The 18,616-nt window shown below is 39.9% G+C and overlaps 1 protein-coding gene across 1 annotated transcript in view; it reads right to left on the reverse strand.

Moving 5' to 3' along the window:
• The window catches only part of tgfb2 (transforming growth factor, beta 2), a 46,502-nt gene extending 35,362 nt beyond the window's left edge, over positions 1–11,140 (reverse strand). Inside the window, exon 1 of the mRNA XM_082551048.1 lies at positions 9,850–11,140. Within this exon, the coding sequence (XP_082407174.1) occupies positions 9,850–10,195 (346 nt within the window). The 5' untranslated portion in view covers positions 10,196–11,140. The remainder of the gene's footprint in view (positions 1–9,849) is intronic.
• Between the last annotated feature and the right edge of the window lie 7,476 nt (positions 11,141–18,616).

Genomic DNA, 18,616 nt, shown 5'->3' on the forward strand with positions numbered 1-18,616 from the left:
GTTCTCAATGGGGTCCAGATCAGGTGAACAAGGTGGCCATGTCATTAGTTTTTCTTCTTTTATACCCTTTCTTGCCAGCCACGCTGTGGAGTACTTGGACACGTGTGATGGAGCATTGTCCTGCATGAAAATCATGTTTTTTCTTGAAGGATGCAGACTTGTTCCTATACCACTGCTTGAAGAAGGTGTCTTCCAGAAACTGGCAGTAGGACTGGGAGTTGAGCTTGACTCCATCCCCAACCCGAAAAGGCCCCACAAGCTCATCTTTGATGATACCAGCCCAAACCAGTACTCCACCTCCACCTTGCTGGCGTCTGAGTCGGACTGGAGCTCTCTGCCCTTTACCAATCCAGCCACGGGCCCATCCATCTGGCCCATCAAGACTCACTCTCATTTCATCAGTCCATAAAACCTTAGAAAAACCAGTCTTGAGATATTTCTTGGCCCAGTCTTGACGTTTCAGCTTGTGTGTCTTGTTCAGTGGTGGTCGTCTTTCAGCCTTTCTTACCTTGCCCATGTCTCTGAGTATTGCACACCTTGTGCTTTTGGGCACTCCAGTGATGTTGCAGCTCTGAAATATGGCCAAACTGGTGGCAAGTGGCATCTTAGCAGCTGCACGCTTGACTTTTCTCAGTTCATGGGCAGTTATTTTGCGCCTTGGTTTTTCCACACGCTTCTTGCGACCCTGTTGACTATTTTGAATGAAACGCTTGATTGTTCGATGATCACGCTTCAGAAGCTTTGCAATTTTGAGACTGCTGCATCCCTCTGCAAGATATCTCACTATTTTTGACTTTTCTGAGCCTGTCAAGTCCTTCTTTTGACCCATTTTGCCAAAGGAAAGGACGTTGCCTAATAATTATGCACACCTGATATAGGGTGTTGATGTCATTAGACCACACCCCTTCTCATTACAGAGATGCACATCACCTAATATGCTTAATTGGTAGTAGGCTTTCGAGCCTATACAGCTTGGAGTAAGACAACATGCATGAAGAGGATGATGTGGACAAAATACTCATTTGCCTAATAATTCTGCACTCCCTTGTATGTGCTGTAGTGAAAACTGCAGCTGCAGTTGCAGAGTTATTCATACCAGAGTAACCAGAGAGGATCATATATTTTTAAATATATAACTTTCTACAGGACTGAATATAATATCTTTATGTAAAAGTCCGGAGCCTCTGGGGAGTATTTACAACATTACACAAACCAAAGGTCTCCATCACAGTGTTCATGAAATGCTGGGTTTATCCATCTCCCAGGGCAGGCCTACGGAGGAGTGCTGAAGATTTCCCTGTGAGGGAGCTGCTGGTGAAGATCATGAGTCCTGCTTGATCAATGCGATGAGCTTCAGTGTTCCTGGTGTTTCTTAAATGAAGCCTCTCTCAGTGGGTTAACAGAACTTCTGGCACAGGACAGCTGTCATGAAAAAAAGGGAAGAAGTTTCTCCAAACCTCTGGACCCAGGAAACCCAGCTTGGTCCTGATGGTCTCCCTCACTAGTTTCTCTCCAGGGTGAATGTAGCTGTTGATATGGACTCTATTATTAAATGAAATGAACAAATTAGACTACACTACTGAAACGTTCTGCTGATGTTTTTAAAGTTTCCATGTTACCAGGATGTAGACGGCTCTGAAGATTTAAACCGTTTTAGATCCATTACACTAACAGTCTTATGTTAATATCTCAAAGGACAGCATTACATTTTTGATATTAACAGTAACTCTGGGCCTCGGGAGAGTGTGCAGCTGAGCTTATCGCTGTCTAAAAATGGATTAATAAAAAAAACATAAGAAGTGCTGAATCCTTCAATAATACAGACTATTAGAGTAACAGGTGTGTAGCATCCTAACTAGCTAGCAACAAGCCTCCAACACAGTGCGTATGCTAGCGGCTAATCTAGCAAAAATTAATAACAGGGTGATTTTAGAACTATAAGATGAAAAGCTGTGTGTCTTTTTTTTTTTATATAACAGTGACATGGTTGTATTTACCTTAATTAAACGAGTCGTCAGTCGCGGTAAACCAGCAAAAAAACTCGAGCCGCCGGGCTACGTAAAAAGTGTAGGGGGGCGTGTTTGCGGTCACGTCCAGCGGGTGTGTGGGCGGGAGCGTTACACAGTCACTCCACCTCAAGTCACTACTGCGCAGACTCTGGCTCCAAATTTGCAAGATGGCAGCCTCCACAAGCGGGATATTTTGGCTTCATTTTTGCACTATGGGAGGAGGCGGTGTCGCGTCGTCCGTCTTTTATACAGTCATTGCTCAACACAGACAGCATCGTCAGAAGAAAAGTTGCTAAAATAAATAAAAAATTTTGTATTGTTCAATACATATGCGTACCGAACCGAAAGCACTGTATCGAAAGGTTCAATATCGATACGAGTATTGTTGCACCCCTAGTAAATGGTGGAGTGATCTAGAGCAGAGTCATGGACATTACTTTTAATTTCTATTTTTATTTGGTTCTGGGCAATCAACATTATCCAGAACCAACAGTTTCTCTATTACTATCAATAACTCGCCGGTCTCCGTTTCTTCTTCTGTGAAGTTTGGGTGTCATCCTCAACAGTACTCTATCTTTTAATTCACACATTAATAATGTCACTCGGTTTGCATATTTTGAATTGCGCAACATTAATTGTCTCCGTCCTTTTCTTACTCCACGTGCCACTGCCATTCTTGTTCACAGCCGTGTTACTTCTTGGATTGATTACTGCAATTCACTTCTTGTTGGTCTTACTCAAAAATCCATGCACAAGCTCGAACGTGTCCAGAACTCTGCTGCCCGTATTATCACCAGGACCCCTTCTAATTACCACATCACCGCTGTCCCACAGCTCGTTGTCTCCCGGTCAAATATCGCATCAATTTTAAAATACTTTTGTATACATTTATGGCTATTCATCGTTTCTCTCCTCCATATCTCTCTGATTTGGTTCAGATCACCATTCCATCTCGGGGTCTTAGATCTTCTTCTTCTCTCGCACTCTCTCTTTCCCTTTTCCCTGTCTTGCCACCATGGAGAGCAGGGCTTTCAGCTGCTCTGCTCCTCGACTCTGGAATTCCCTACCTCCTGACATAAGAAATATCACTTCCTTCTCTCTTTTTAAGTCTAGACTCAAAACTCACTTGTTCAAAATAGCTTATCCCACATAACCTCACCACTCTGCTATTTTAAATTTGTTTTATATTTTATGCTCTTATGATTGTGTAAACTGCTTGCTTTTATGCTTGTTTTTATTATTCTGCTGTATACAGTGTCTTTGTGTGTTCTGAAAGGCGCTTTCAAATAAAATGTATTATTATTATTATTATTATTATTATTATTATTATTATTATTATTATTATTACTACTACATAAGGCCATAAGCATGATGGTAAAGTGAAAACAGCATCCAGGGCAGAAACAACTGCATTATGCTGCTAATACAACCTCGGCTTATGCAAACAAAATGAACAGACAGCATGCTAATGCTAAGCTAGCCAAGAACTCAGAGAACCCAAAGATTTGTGACATTTGGCATGTTTGGTGTGTATGGTTAGTGTGCTGTGTAGTTGCTCTTTCTGTTTGTCAAACAATGAGGCCTACACCTACACCATCCTCCCTATTCTGGTATTTTAAAGAGTACTTAGCATAAATATTAAGCAACCTAACTAATAGGGTTCCAACTCCCAGCAACAACAAAAATAAATAAATAAAAAATAGGGAACCACCCCTCACGCTCCACCTCATGATGCTTAATCGACGTAATCAACCTTAATTTGATGCAGTGTGAAAAAAAATGCACAGAAATCAATTATTTTTCAAGAAATATTAAATAGATTCAACATCTTTCTTCAACAAAATTGCAGACTGCACAGATGGTACCTTCCCAAAGGAAAAAGTACTATAGCTTACTAGGGTATATATATTAGACTTAATAGTTACTATATACAGTAATTGACTTCTATTCATTTTACATCAAATTAAAACTTTGGGTGTCAGATAATTATTTATTAAAAGCTAGACATTTTAAATGAGAATAAGAAAGAAAAGTATGTCTTTGTGCCCCCTTTTCCCTGTTAATGCCCTATCGGCCCCCCTGGCTAAACTTTGCTAGATCCGCCCCTGCACAGTTACCAGCGTCAGCTACGTAGAAAAAGATCCTGGAGTAGAAAGTAATATTAAATACATTCTAACAATAGCTGATCAAGCTTAAACGTGCTGCTGTTGTTCAGCCGCTGGTTTCCTCTTTCTGGTGCAAAGTGGGCCAAAAGCAAACTAGAGACACTGACTCGCGACAGAAAAGCCGATCAGCTGATCGTTAACCAGTTTCATGATTGAAGTAGCAGCAGGAGAGTCAGTCGCTTGTTAAGCTTAACGCAGGAATGCTTTACAAACATTCAGAGATGGACTTACACACTTGCTTTACTTCTCTCGGGATAACTTTGTCGGAGATGAAATGCCGGGTTGCTAGCGAAGCTCCAAATGCTATCCAGACCACCGACAGGTCCCGCATGCCACAGCCGCTCTATCACGTGATGCATACTGCTCCGACGTGCTAACGTTCTGAGGTGAGTTACGGCGTGTTGCAAGTTTTGTGAGGTGCTTTCGTGATATTTAATGGATCGGATTACATTTTTTTTATTTTTCTCCGATATCCGATCCAGTAATTTAGGTCAGTATCGGACCGATACCGATACGTAATATCGGATCGGTCCATCTCTAGTACACATAAAATGGGTTTAAAGAAATTATGTACAGGTAGAACGCAGCAGCAAGCACAACAAAATTTTTGGGCCATTCGTGTCCAGCAAGTGGGGACAGTAGCAGATGCTGTTTCTTACATAAAAGGGTTTTAACAATCCCACCACTGAAGGTGACAGTGCTATCCACAGCACTACTGTGTTACTCCATTTGTACAATTAAACTTGAACGCATAAATGTTATTTTTTTTCAACTAGTCATTAGCACTGACAATTTATATTTATGGGAAAATCTCCTGGGAAGTTGTTACCTTGATAATCCTGTCAATAATAAGTTTAACATACAAAGTATGTTTTTGTTACCCTACTTGACTAAATCATTCGTGTGTGTGACTGAATATAAACTGTAGTGGTCAGAGTAATGCGGGTAACATTCCACCTGGATGGTAAATGCCAAATTAATAAGTTAACAGACTAATCAATTATCACTAATCTATCATGAAATCCTGAGAGAATCTGGTCATATATTTAGTTAATTATTTGTCTCAAATTACAGTTTTAGCCCTAAGATAAAGGAAGGAGGAAGGAAAATAAACTTGCATGTGCAATATGTACATCAGGAAGCAAAACATATCAAGTTCAATTAGCGACATGATGAAGCGAACAAGAAGTCCAGTAATTTGCTTGTTTTTGTGCCACAAGTTCAAGCTCACAAATGTATTGTGGCCAGCTGACTTGGTATCATGTTACTCGGGCAAACAATAAAGTTCACACTTGACGCTGTCGTTCGAGTGAGAGACTAAACTTGTGTCAAGCCAGCCTCCAATTCGAGACTTGCCGTCAAGCCAGCCTCCAGTTTGTTTTACGTTCCCTGTGTATTCAAAGTATTACGGGAATGGATGTGGAAACCGGATTTCAAAATAAAAGCCAACTTCGAGTGAATTAACAGATATGTTAAGAACATAATAACATATAATTTAGGCTTTTTTTTTCTTTTTCTTTTTTTTAACAAACTCTAATGTTAGATCTATATGACACAGCCTTGTACCCCAATTGTGCCCTGTCACTATCAAGGCCATCTTATTTTGGATTTCAAAGTAAAAGCCCTGTGAATCTTCATTTTTGAACTACTCTTTCAATGACTTAATAATGCTCTTAAAAGCAAAAGTCGTATTTCCAAATACTATTTGAACTTTATATCAACACTTTCCAACCACAGTCTTTTTCACAGTGATACCATATCAATATCAAGTCAGTCTGATTTTGCCTTTCATAGTAATGTCCCTTTGAAATTGCTGATATTTGACTTAATCTTTTAACGATTCAAAATGATCTAAAATGCAAAATTCGTGTTTCCACAGGGTAATTCCACCTTAGATCAACAGTATACAGCCCCACAGTGATACCATATCAATATCAAGTCATTCTGATTATGCCTTCCAAAATAAAAGACTTTTTAAATTGTCCATAATTGACCTACCTTTCAGTGATTTCAAAATGCTCTAAAATGGAAATTTCCTGTTTCCACAAGTTAATTCCACTCCAGATCAACAGTATACAACCTCACGATGTTACCATATCAATATCAAGACATTCTGATTTTGCTTTAAAAAATAAAAGCATTTTCAAACTGCCCATATCTGACTTGATCCTGGAACAATTTCAAAATGCTCTAAAATGGAAAATTCCTGTTTCCACAGGGTAATTCCACTCCAGATCAACAGTATACAGCCCCACAGTGATAACATATCAATATCAAGTCATTCGCATTATGCCTTCCAAAGTAAAAGCCTTTTCAAATTGTCCACAATTGACCTACCTTTCAGTGATTTCAAAATGCTCTAAAATGGAAAATTCCTGTTTCCACAGGGTAATTCAACTCCAGATCAACAGTATACAACCCCACAGTGATACCATATCAATATCAAGTCATTCTGATTATGCCTTCCAAAATAAAAGACTTTTCAAATTGCCAAGATACGACCTGCTCTTTTAAAGATTTCAAAATGTTCTTAAACAGAATTTTGCTGTTTCCACAGGATAATTTCACTTTAGGTCAACAGTATACAGCCCCACAGTGATACCATATCAATTTCGAGTAATTCTGATTATGCCTTCCAAAATAATGGCCTGTTGAAAATGCCCATAATTTACCTAACTTTCAGTGATTTCAGAATGCTCTAAAAAGGAAGATTTCAGTTTCCACAGGGTAATTCCACTTTAGATCAACAGTATACAACCTCACGATGTTACCATGTCAATTTCAAGTCAGTCTGATTTTGCTTTTCAAAATAAAAGCTTTTTCAATTTGCCCATATATGACTTACTCTTGGAGCGAATTCAAAATGCTCTAAGATGGAAAATTGCTGTTTCCACAGCATAATTCCACTTTAGATCAATAGTATCCAACCCCACAGTGATACCATATCAATATCAAATCAGTCTGATGTTGCCTTCCAAAATAAAAGACTTTTCAAATTGCCGATATACGACCTACTCTTTTAACGATTTCAAAATGCTCTTAAATGAAAAATTCATGTTTCAACAGGACAATTCCACTTTAGTTCAACAGTATACAACCCCACAGAGATACGATGTTAAGATCAAGTCACTCTGATTTTGCCTTCCAAAATAAAAGTATTTTTTATTGCCTGTAGACGACCTACTCTTTTAACGATTAGATCAACAGTATCCAACCCGACAGTAAAACCATGTAAATTTCATGGTGGTCTGATTTCGCCTTTCAAATTAATGGCCCGTCGAATTTGTCCATATGTGATATACTCTTTCAATTATTTCAAAATGTTTTAAAAATGAAAATTGCTGTTTCAACACATATTGGGTTTTCATTTTGAAAAGCAAAATCAGACTCAATTGATTATAACAGAATTGAATCATAAAGATGATGTAAAAGGAAGCTGAAAAAGCTTTTATTTTGAAAAACAAAATCAGACTGACTTGAAATTGACATGGTAACATCGTGAGGTTGTATACTGTTGATCTAAAGTGGAATTACCCTGTGGAAACTGAAATCTTCCTTTTTAGAGCATTCTGAAATCACTGAAAGTTAGGTAAATTATGGGCATTTTCAACAGGCCATTATTTTGGAAGGCATAATCAGAATTACTTGAAATTGATATGGTAACATCGTGAGGTTGTATACTGTTGACCTAAAGTGAAATTATCCTGTGGAAACAGCAATTTTCACTTTTAGAGCATTTTGAAATCTTTAAAAGAGTAGGTCGTATCTTGGCAATTTGAAAAGTCTTTTATTTTGGAAGGCATAATCAGAATGACTTGATATTGATATGGTATCACTGTGGGGTTGTATACTGTTGATCTGGAGTGGAATTACCCTGTGGAAACAGGAATTTTCCATTTTAGAGCATTTTGAAATCACTGAAAGGTAGGTCAATTGTGGACAATTTGAAAAGGCTTTTACTTTGGAAGGCATAATGAGAATGACTTGATATTGATATGTTATCACTGTGGGGCTGTATACTGTTGATCTGGAGTGGAATTACCCTGTGGAAACAGGAATTTTCCATTTTAGAGCATTTTGAAATCACTGAAAGGTAGGTCAATTGTGGACAATTTGAAAAGGCTTTTACTTTGGAAGGCATAATCAGAATGACTTGATATTGATATGTTATCACTGTGGGGCTGTATACTGTTGATCTAAAGTGGAATTACCCTGTGGAAACAGGAATTTTCCATTTTAGAGCATTTTGAAATTGTTCCAGGATCAAGTCAGAAATGGGCAGTTTGAAAATGCTTTTATTTTTGAAAGCAAAATCAGAATGACTTGATATTGATATGGTAACATCGTGAGGTTGTATACTGTTGACCTAAAGTGAAATTATCCTGTGGAAACAGCAAAATTCTGTTTAAGAACATTTTGAAATCGTTAAAAAAGTAGGTCGTATATGCTCAATTTGAAAGGGCATTTATTTTGGAAGGCATAATCAGAATGACTTGATATTGATATGGTATCACTGTGGGGCTGTATACTGTTGATCTGGAGTGGAATTACCCTATGGAAACAGGAAATTTCCATTTTAGAGCATTTTGAAATCACTGAAAGGTAGGTCAATTGTGGACAATTTAAAAAGTCTTTTATTTTGGAAGGCATAATCAGAATGACTTGATATTGATATGGTATCACTGTGGGGCTGTATACTGTTGATCTGGAGTGGAATTACCCTATGGAAACAGGAAATTTCCATTTTAGAGCATTTTGAAATCACTGAAAGGTAGGTCAATTGTGGACAATTTAAAAAGTCTTTTATTTTGGAAGGCATAATCAGAATGACTTGATATTAATATGGTATCACTGTGGGGCTGTATACTGTTGATCTGGAGTGGACTTACCCTGTGGAAACAGGAATTTTCCATTTTAGAGCATTTTGAATCGTTAAAAGATTAAGTCAAATATCAGCAATTTCAAAGGGCCTTTACTATGAAAGGCAAAATCAGACTGACTTGATATTGATATGGTATCACTGTGAAAAAGACTGTGGTTGGAAAGTGTTGATATAAAGTTCAAATAGTATTTGGAAATACGACTTTTGCTTTTAAGAGCATTATTAAGTCATTGAAAGAGTAGTTCAAAAATGAAGATTCACAGGGCTTTTACTTTGAAATCCAAAATAAGATGGCCTTGATAGTGACAGGGCACAATTAGGGTACAAGGCTGTGTCATATAGATCTAACATTAGAGTTTGTAAAAAAAAAAAGCCTAAATTATATGTTATTATGTTCTTAACATATCTGTTAATTCACTCGAAGTTGGCTTTTATTTCGAAATCCGGTTTCCACATCCATTCCCGTAATACTTTGAATACACAGGGAACGTAAAACAAACTGGAGGCTGGCTTGACTGCAAGTCTCGAATTGGAGGCTGGCTTGACACCAGTGAGACTAAGTGTGTAATGGTAAAGTTACAAGGCAACACACAGCCTCGTGAAGAGTAGAAGCGACCGATATATAAAAAGTGTAGCTTATTTTTAATATTAGCACTACCTGGTTTTCCTTACACTCTCCCAGCACAGCGTGATGGAGAGGATTTTCCAAAAGAATCACAAACACGCGTAGCAGCGTTATTCGAAGTTGTGCCTTTTGGCCTGAAATGGCATCAGTGCGGGCACACAGACTTACTCTCTGACGGGTAGAAGCGCTGCATGTCGATCTTATGCACCTCTTTGGCGTAGTACTCCTCCTCGCTCCGCTGCCGTTCGCAAGTCGCCGCCCGTTCGTTCGCTTTTTCTTGCAGTAAGTCCCGGGTGCTGTTATAGATAGAGACGATGTCCCGGGACACCTCCTCGGGTTCGGGGAAGTCCTCTGGGGGGGCTGCGAGTTTCAGCTTACTCAGGATCTGCCCTCGGATGGCTTCGATGCGTTTTTTCTTGAATTGATCCATGTCCAGCGTACTGCACGTAGACAGACTGAAAGCCACGGTGGCTATATCCAAAGTAAGGAAAAGGCACACGAGATACACGTTCATTTTCTCCACCAGCGTATTCAAATATCACAATAAATAATCAGGAAACAAAATCAAGAGCACTTTGCCTTTGAATATCGCCAAACAGATATATTCCTTTATCAACGATCAAAGTGGAGCATTTACGAGTAAGCTGGTACCGAAAAATTATTTGAATCTCGAACAGTTCGTTTTAACCAATTTTAGCAGTGTACCGGAAAATCCATTCAACTGCCTCAGTCCAAAAAGGAATCCGTTACTGTGGGACAGCGAGGGTCTGCTCCCGGCTTGTTTAATCGTTTAAGGGGGTGAGGAGTAAATCTGGTACTGAATGTGTCCAGATCGCCAACCAAACGGATCTGCAATAGCCCACACGGATTTAAAAAAAAAAAAAAAAAAAAGAGACGAAGGGGAGCCTAAAACTGAAGCGCTATCTTCAGCGAGCCTGAGTATCCGAACGCTCTTCTCATCGCTCTCCTGGAATCCAAACAGTCACTCTGTCACACTTCAGCGCTTTGATGGTCCAGACAGATAAATGGATTTACACTAGCATCAAAACTCGAACGTGCTCTTAGCAGCGCCACAAACTTAAGCTGCCGCCTCGAAGTCGAATCAAAAATAGCTCCAGTCTTGTTCTCACAACGCTAAAGTCTTCCTGCAAAAGCAGAGCACTTCAAAAAAGAGAGAAAGAAAACAATAAACCAACAGCAAAAAAAACTCGGAGGTTGTTCTTGGTACGACTGCAGAGCGTCTCCCTTCAGCTCATCCAGCTGGAGGAAGGGTCGTTTCTTATTTACAAATGCTAAATTGTTAGTAGTGGCTGTTTACTGGACCATTTTAAGGGACTGGTCGTACAGCGTGCTACCCCTTCTACCAGCTTTGAACCACAGTTATCGTCCTCACTTTTCAGAGCAGGATATGCTTTCAATTCCAGGTCAACAGACGATTTGTAGTAAACAGGAGTGTTCGTTTTGCACAGTGGGACAGCGCGGCAACAGTACTCTAATACGCTGGCTCATCACAGGTCATGAATGCGGGGTCTTATACCCGGGGTTCTGTCCTTTCTAATATGGCCTGGGCATGTGTACATGGGTCCACGATCTGTTACAATAGACAAATTGATTTTTTTTTAATTATTATTTTTAACCAGAATTTGACTCTTAAACTTTAGATATTGAAACCATACATTTTCAAAAACACATATTATCTTAATAAAATTGCATAATGAGATTAGTGGTTTTTATTTCCAAAATCAAAAGCAGAAATGGGGTTGCCAAATGACAGGAAAAAAATAAGAGCTGCATAACTTAAGAAAAACATCATGGAAAATTGATTGGTTCTTATATAGTAATTTTCTATTCTACCTGAGCACTCAAACCCTTTGTACAGCATTCACCCATCTGTGCAAGATTTTTTTTTCTTCTATGCTTATTGTTATTAATATTTCTATTTGACTTTCTATTTAAATGTTATAAGGTATAATACTCCCACACTCCAATGGATGCATTGGTAAGCAACGTGGGGTTAGTATATTTAACATGCAAACTAGAGCAGCCAGGGATTGAAACAAAATGACCTGTGTAAGGACAAGAAAGACACTGTGGACAAAACAGGAGCCATAAGCCCAGGCCTAAGTCTCCGTGATATGTTGGAGATTAAAACAGACCTCACCCCCATGCAACTTTGTACCACGCTGAGGGGACACTACAAGGAGGATAGCTCTACTGACCTCTATCATCGGCTGCTAAATATCACTCAAGGAAGTAATGAGTCCCCACAGAACTTTCTATTTAGGGCAACAGAGCTGAAAGAAAGACTCCTAACATCATCAAGGGAGCCAGGGACAGATGAACAATACAGTGTCGAACTGATTCAGAAAAAGTTTCTGCGAGCCGTTGGCACAGGTCTGATCAGTGACAATGTGAAATACCAGATCAATCCCCACCTGGATGATCCAGCAGTCACTGACGATGTGCTGATTGCAAAGACAAATGAAGCGGGCCAGCCTTGAGTGGGAGAGGCAACAAAAATTCAGAAAGACTACCCGAGAAATGAAAGTAAGAGAGATAAAAGCAGAGGCACAGTCAGTGCAAGAGGCAGCAGTTGGTGCAGTGGGTGGGCAAGACCAGCCATTCTCCACCTCGACAAAAGGTAAAGCTGCTAAAGCACCAGCAACAGTGACTCGGAAGGAAACTGAGCTGTTTGAAATCATCAATCAACTAAAAGGGGAAATAGATGAAATAAAAGGAGTTATTTGTGAGTCGCACCGACCTTCTCCCTCACACCGCCCAAGTCTCAAACGTGGCTGCAGGGATTGTCAGGACAGCAATAGAGGAGAAAACTGCGGCCACTGCTTCAAATGTGGACAAAGTGGGCATTTGTCAAGGGGATGCTGCACCCGGAGAAAACTTCCAGACAGGGAAGATCAAATTGGTATGTCAGCTAGCACGGTGAACCCACGCTACTTTTCAGCTACTAAACCAAGGTGAGCAACAACAAGATGTTCACAAACTCTTGACAGACAGTATAAAACATTTGGAGACAAAAGTAGCAGCTGTCACACAAGATAAGAGGAATGAAGCGGTCTCTATCAGCCTCCTCTCCCCAAGACAAAGAGCCCAGCTCCTCAATCTTATTGGGAGGAAGCACATGATCACCTGCCTGCTTGAGGGAGTAAAAAGCACAGCATTGTGGGACACAGGATCACAGGTCTGTCTCATAAATGAAAAATGGAGACAACAGAACATCCCACACCTCAAAGTTAGGAGTTTAACTGAAATCATTGGGCCTGGTATATTAGATGGGAGGGCAGTAAATCAGACACAAATCCCATTTTCTGGGTGGGTTGAAATCAAATTCAGGTTGCCCACAGAAGAGGCTGCGCAGTTAGAGCTTCTCATGCCAGCTCAGGAAGATGGGGTGGCGGAGGAGGCAATAATTGGCTTCAATGTGATTGAACACATGCTAGAGAGGGGAATAGAGTCACCTCGTGCTGTAACAGAAGCTGTTAGCACAGCATTCTCCATTGACTGTAAGAAAGCTGAGGTCTTTATAAAGGTGATGAAGAGTGGAGACGATGAGGTGAGGGCAGAGTGAAAACTGGGAGTGAATTAATGAGCATCCCACCTGGTCAGACAAGAGTTGTCAAGTGTAGTGTGAGAGCAGGCCCACTCCCAGCAGGTCAGGATGTCCTGTTCGAGCCCAGTCCCTACTCCCAGATGCCAGAGGGATTGGAGGTGCAAGAGAGAGTTGCCAGGGCTGGACTGGGACAAAAAATCGGCCCGGGTATTTTGACTAGAGATCGCCCCCCCCCAGGTATTATAGGAAAAGCCATAAAGCCTTTGAATGAAAACAGAGGCTGTTGTGACAGTGATGTACACTTGTTTTGTTGGTATATATATGATTCCTATACATTTTACGTCAGATTAAAACTTTGGTTGTAAGCTTCAGATAATTATTTAATAAAAGCGAGACATTTTAAAGGAGAATAAGAACGTATATCTTTGTGCCCCCTTTTCCCAGTTAATGCCCTACCTGGCCCCCTGGCAAAACTTTGCTAGACCCACCCCTGCACAGTTACCAGCTGTCAGTGTGGATTTTTTCCCCATATTTCTAACATATCAATTAATTTTGTTGTGATTTATTATCAGCCAGACCCATATTTGCTTTAAATGACAAATTTATTTAAGACAGAGTGATTTATGTAAGTCTGGGATGGTACGTGTTAACAGCCGCTCATAGATCCTACCTGCAGGATCTTCTTTTCGTTGATATTGCTGTTATGACTGATGAAGCCGAGCTGGTGAGTTTCTGTGTTAACTAAATAACGTGTTAAAGATACAAATATGACTATTACCAAACTGTACTGTCATTAATAGTGTTGCAGAGGTGTGGACTCGAGTCACATGACTTGGACTCGAGTCAGACTCGAGTCATTAATTTTATGACTTTAGACTTGACTTGAAAAAATGTTCTAAGACTTGTGACTTGACTTGGACTTTTACACCAATGACTTGGGACGTGAATTGGACTTGAACCGGTTTACTTGAAAAGACTTGATATTTTACCCCAAATATAAAATTTAACATGCATATTATATAGAGATTGAAAATGTGACGTCATTCACGGGTAGAACCGCAAAGGATTCTGGGAACTCGTGGCAAGCGGTACTAGCGCACGCAGGCTTTCAATTAAAATCAGTTATACAGCGATAAAAAGAAACACAAAAATGTCAAGAAGCCGTTGTATTATTAACTGCAATAGCCGGTCGCATGACAGCCACGGGAAGCCGACGGGTAAAGAGATCGGTTGTTATCGGATTACGTCGTTGAAGAGAAATTGTTCAAGCCATGTTTCCGAAGTAACAAAGACGCGACGGATGGCCTGGATTGCAGCCATTCAAAGATCAAATATAACGTCCCAGAACACTCCAGCTCACAGGTTAGTCTGCTCCAAGCATTTACACGAAGGTCAGTGTTTTTTAGTAGTTAATACGTCATTTTCATAACATAATTAGTGATATAGGTTACAAGCAAGTCTGGCGCTGAACAGAAATTGTCGCGCTATGCTCCTTTATTTATTGTGCATAAATAGTGAATTGTCCTGACACAATATTGCGTTTCGCTTCTGTTATTATGGTACATTGACAAAAACATATACTTTTATTCACAGGATAAAACAGGTTTTTTGTATCACTAATTGCCCAGTACGATTACAGCATACAATATTGTTGTCACTGCTACATTTCTGTGATGGGTACCAGAAATTATTTCCACTACTAATTAATTACCGTTGAGCTCAAAGGTCCTATTAATAAACGGTTAAGGAATGTGTATTTATGACGACAATTTGTGAGACTGGTAAACTTATGATACGTACGATGGTCTTTCGTTCTACATGGTGCATTTCAAGGTCCTGTACCCATCCGTCGGTAAACTGTACCTGGGCTTGTTGCAGTGACCTGAAGTTACTAAACTTCATGAGTGTATGCGCTCACTCCAAGAACCGTATGATTATAAATATGCATATAAATATGCTAAGATGAGATAGCTGACTTCATCTAACTAGCAAATGTTGTCCAGGCTACGTTGGTGATACAGTTTTTTTTAATGTGTATGATATTTTTGTCATGCGATTTTAAAGCTGGTCCTACAACCGCATCCAAGAATAACATGCAGCTTATCTCAGAACTGTCGGTGAAAATTATTCTTGGAGCTAGGTTTAATTGAGCTGCATTTTAAAGAGGTGCAATTTCACAATTTGTGTATATTTTCTAAGTTCACTATTTTGTCATGTGTTGAGAAAAACACAGATTTTAAAATTACATGGTCTAATATTTACATTTAGCATATAACTGCAACATTATTTTTTCGTTTTTTTTTTTTTTAAAGACTCGAAAGGACTTGAAATTCAAAGTTTCAGACTTGTGACTTGACTCGGACTTTTACACCAGTGACTTGAGACTCGACTCTGACTTGCCTGACATTACTTGAGACTTGACTTGAGACTTGAGGATAAAGACTTGAGACTTACTTGAGACTTGCAAAACAATGACTTGGTCCCACCTCTGTAGTGTTGCTTTGTTAATGTTTTATTTTGTGTCTTTCAGTTGATTACCTGGCTTCTGTACTGGTGTTAGCTTATGCTTGTGCAGTAAAGCTTATAAAAGGCAGCAATCAGCCTGAGTACGACACAGTTTCATCAGTTAAAACACACCCTTACGGTGGGAGTTTACTATCTTAAAGGTAGTTAGCTTAGTAAAAACTGTACAGTCAGCATAAAAAAGGAACCTGGTGTTGTTTGTCTCTCAGAAACAGTTCATAACGTCCCTTCAACTCATTCATGTCACCTAAAAGGTAAACCAGTTTGTCCATCACCTGTTCAACTCTTATGATTCAGTAAGGACATCTCCTGGTTTCATGTTTCCCTCTCACCACCTATCCAAACCGATATCATGACCAGCAGCTTAACAGCTGTGGCTCCAGCAAACATCAGGTGATACTTGAAATTAATATTAAATAAATTCTAACAACAGCTGATCAAGCTTAAACGTGCAGCTGTTGTTTGTGGTTTCCTCTTTCTGGTGCAAAGTGGGCGATAAACAAACAAGAGAGAAAAGCTGATCAGCTGATCATTGATCAGTTTCATGATCATGTTCATTGAAGTAGAAACAGCAGAGGGAGGGGAAAGAATGAGCAAAGAAGAGGCAGCTGACAGCGTAAAGACAGAATAACTCCAGCTTTGTGTCTTTTTCCATCCTACCTGAAGTACGGGACAAACTGCTCCTTTTCAGCTCAATATGAAACACGTAATATTTTCTCTGAATGCGGGACGATTCCATCTTTTTACGGGACGGTTGGCAACTCTACTAACTAACCTTATGAATAACATAAAGTTCACTATCAGTAACATCATAGCACCCACCCAGCTAGGGTTGCCAACTCCCTGAAAAATAAATAAGGGACACCTCGTGGCCAGGGCCGGGCGACCCAGTTGTCTTCACCCTTCCCAGTGTGGTGAATTTTCTAGCTCTTTTTTTGTGTGTGAAATTATTTTTTTAACCATTTGACTTGAATTTGATTTAAGTAGATGTGTATTCTTTGTGATATGAACACATGTGAAACAAATGATCATTTAGCCATTTATTTTTAGCTCAAAATGACAACATTAACACAATAAAACAGGTCTCCTTCTTAAACAGAATGTCATGCTTAACTTTTGAGAATATAAGTAAATCTTTCTTTAAAAGAACTCTGTCCTGCTTAACTTAAAATAATAGAAAACAATAGAAAGAAAAACATTCTTGTAACAGTGCACATTTAGTGCATTTAGTACAATTGGCTTCAGTTGAGGTATTATTTCAGCTTTTCTAATGCTAATCAGCTGCTCCTGTTTGTAAACCCGCTTGTTCCCATGATTACGCATCTTAACTCATCATCATTATTCATATATGTATTACTTTTATGTATTAGTCATCTATTTGTTGTAATCATCTATCCTTGCAGTTATTTATTACACAAAATAAATTATATTATCACACTTCTGGCCACATAGCGCTGATATTCACTGCACATGCCCATATTAACTTTTTCCAGCCAGGTGTTTTCCTTTTCCCATTCTTCCCTTTCTCTGAGGGGAACAAACATTGCTGCTCTAATGCTGGGCTTACACTGTGCAGTTTTAGGCCCATTTTGAGCCGATTTTTGAGTGATCGGACCGATTTTGGCCTTCATCGTGCATCGTGTAGTATACGTGGGGTAACGAGAAGTGATTAACACCTCACGACCAGCTCCCGATCATCAATCGCTCGTGAGGGTCTCACCACAGCCGCTCACACTGCTCGCGCGCAAACACGTAAACGTTGGTGTAAAAGATGGAGCAGCACGGCTGTGCAGCGTGTGATCTGGACACAAGCGATGGAGGCACACAACCGTGAAAATAGTTGGATTTACATTGCTGCTCAGTCACAGCTGCCCGATCAATGTTTTTCATTAGCAATTTAGCAAAGTTGATGGTGGTGGTGTGTGTGTCTGTGTGAGTGTAAGACGGAGAGAGAGAGCGCGACAGATTTTCTGTTATAACCATCATTTTATGGAGGCACAGTGTGAGCACTCAGGTTGCATCAGAGCATCGGGCGGTATAGTGTGAGACCCTGCATCGTGACCTACCAACTTCTAACCCCTGCGAGTCAATTGTGCAGTTTGAGCAGGAGCTGAATAACGTGACTGAAAAAATCGCACAGTGTTTGCCCAGCTTTAGGTTTACTGTCGTCCGAGACTTGCACCGCAGTGTCGGCGTTTGTTTCCCTGTTGGCCATGCTTCTTGTTGTGGTCATCTGTTGTCTTCCGGTATTTTCTCCGTAAGCGACCTTTCCTCGACCAATGAGATGAGCGGTAATCTGAATTGTCATACTCGTAAGTGTGCTGTCAGCTCATTGGTCACAAAGCAGGAGAGGGGCTGGGAATTATGTTTTCAAACAAAGCGTTAATTCCATTAAAAGTTATAGACTACGTTTGATTCTCACTGTATTACGGGACAAAGTGCGTCCCTTATTAGCTCAATACGGGACGTGTACTTTTGTTTCGAAATACGGGACGATTCCGTATTTTAAGGGACGGTTGGCAACCCTACACCCAGCTGTATAGAAACTCCGTCATGCTAGCTAGTACCAGTACGAGTTATTGTAACTGACGGTAAAAAGTCAGCACAACGAAAATAAACTCCACCTAAACTTGGTTTATATCTGACCCAGATAGACTGCAGGTCATACAGTGGGGCAAAAAAGTATTTAGTCCGCCACTGATTGTGCAAGTTCCCCCACCTAAAATGATGACAGAGGTCAGTAATTTGCACCAGAGGTACACTTCAACTATGAGAGACAGAATGTGAAAAAAAAATCCATGAATCCACATGGTAGGATTTGTAAAGAATTTATTCGTAAATTAG

The sequence above is a fragment of the Aulonocara stuartgranti genome (genome assembly GCF_965226115.1).
Source record: "Aulonocara stuartgranti genome assembly, chromosome: 11".
Taxonomy (NCBI): Eukaryota; Metazoa; Chordata; class Actinopteri; order Cichliformes; family Cichlidae; genus Aulonocara; species Aulonocara stuartgranti.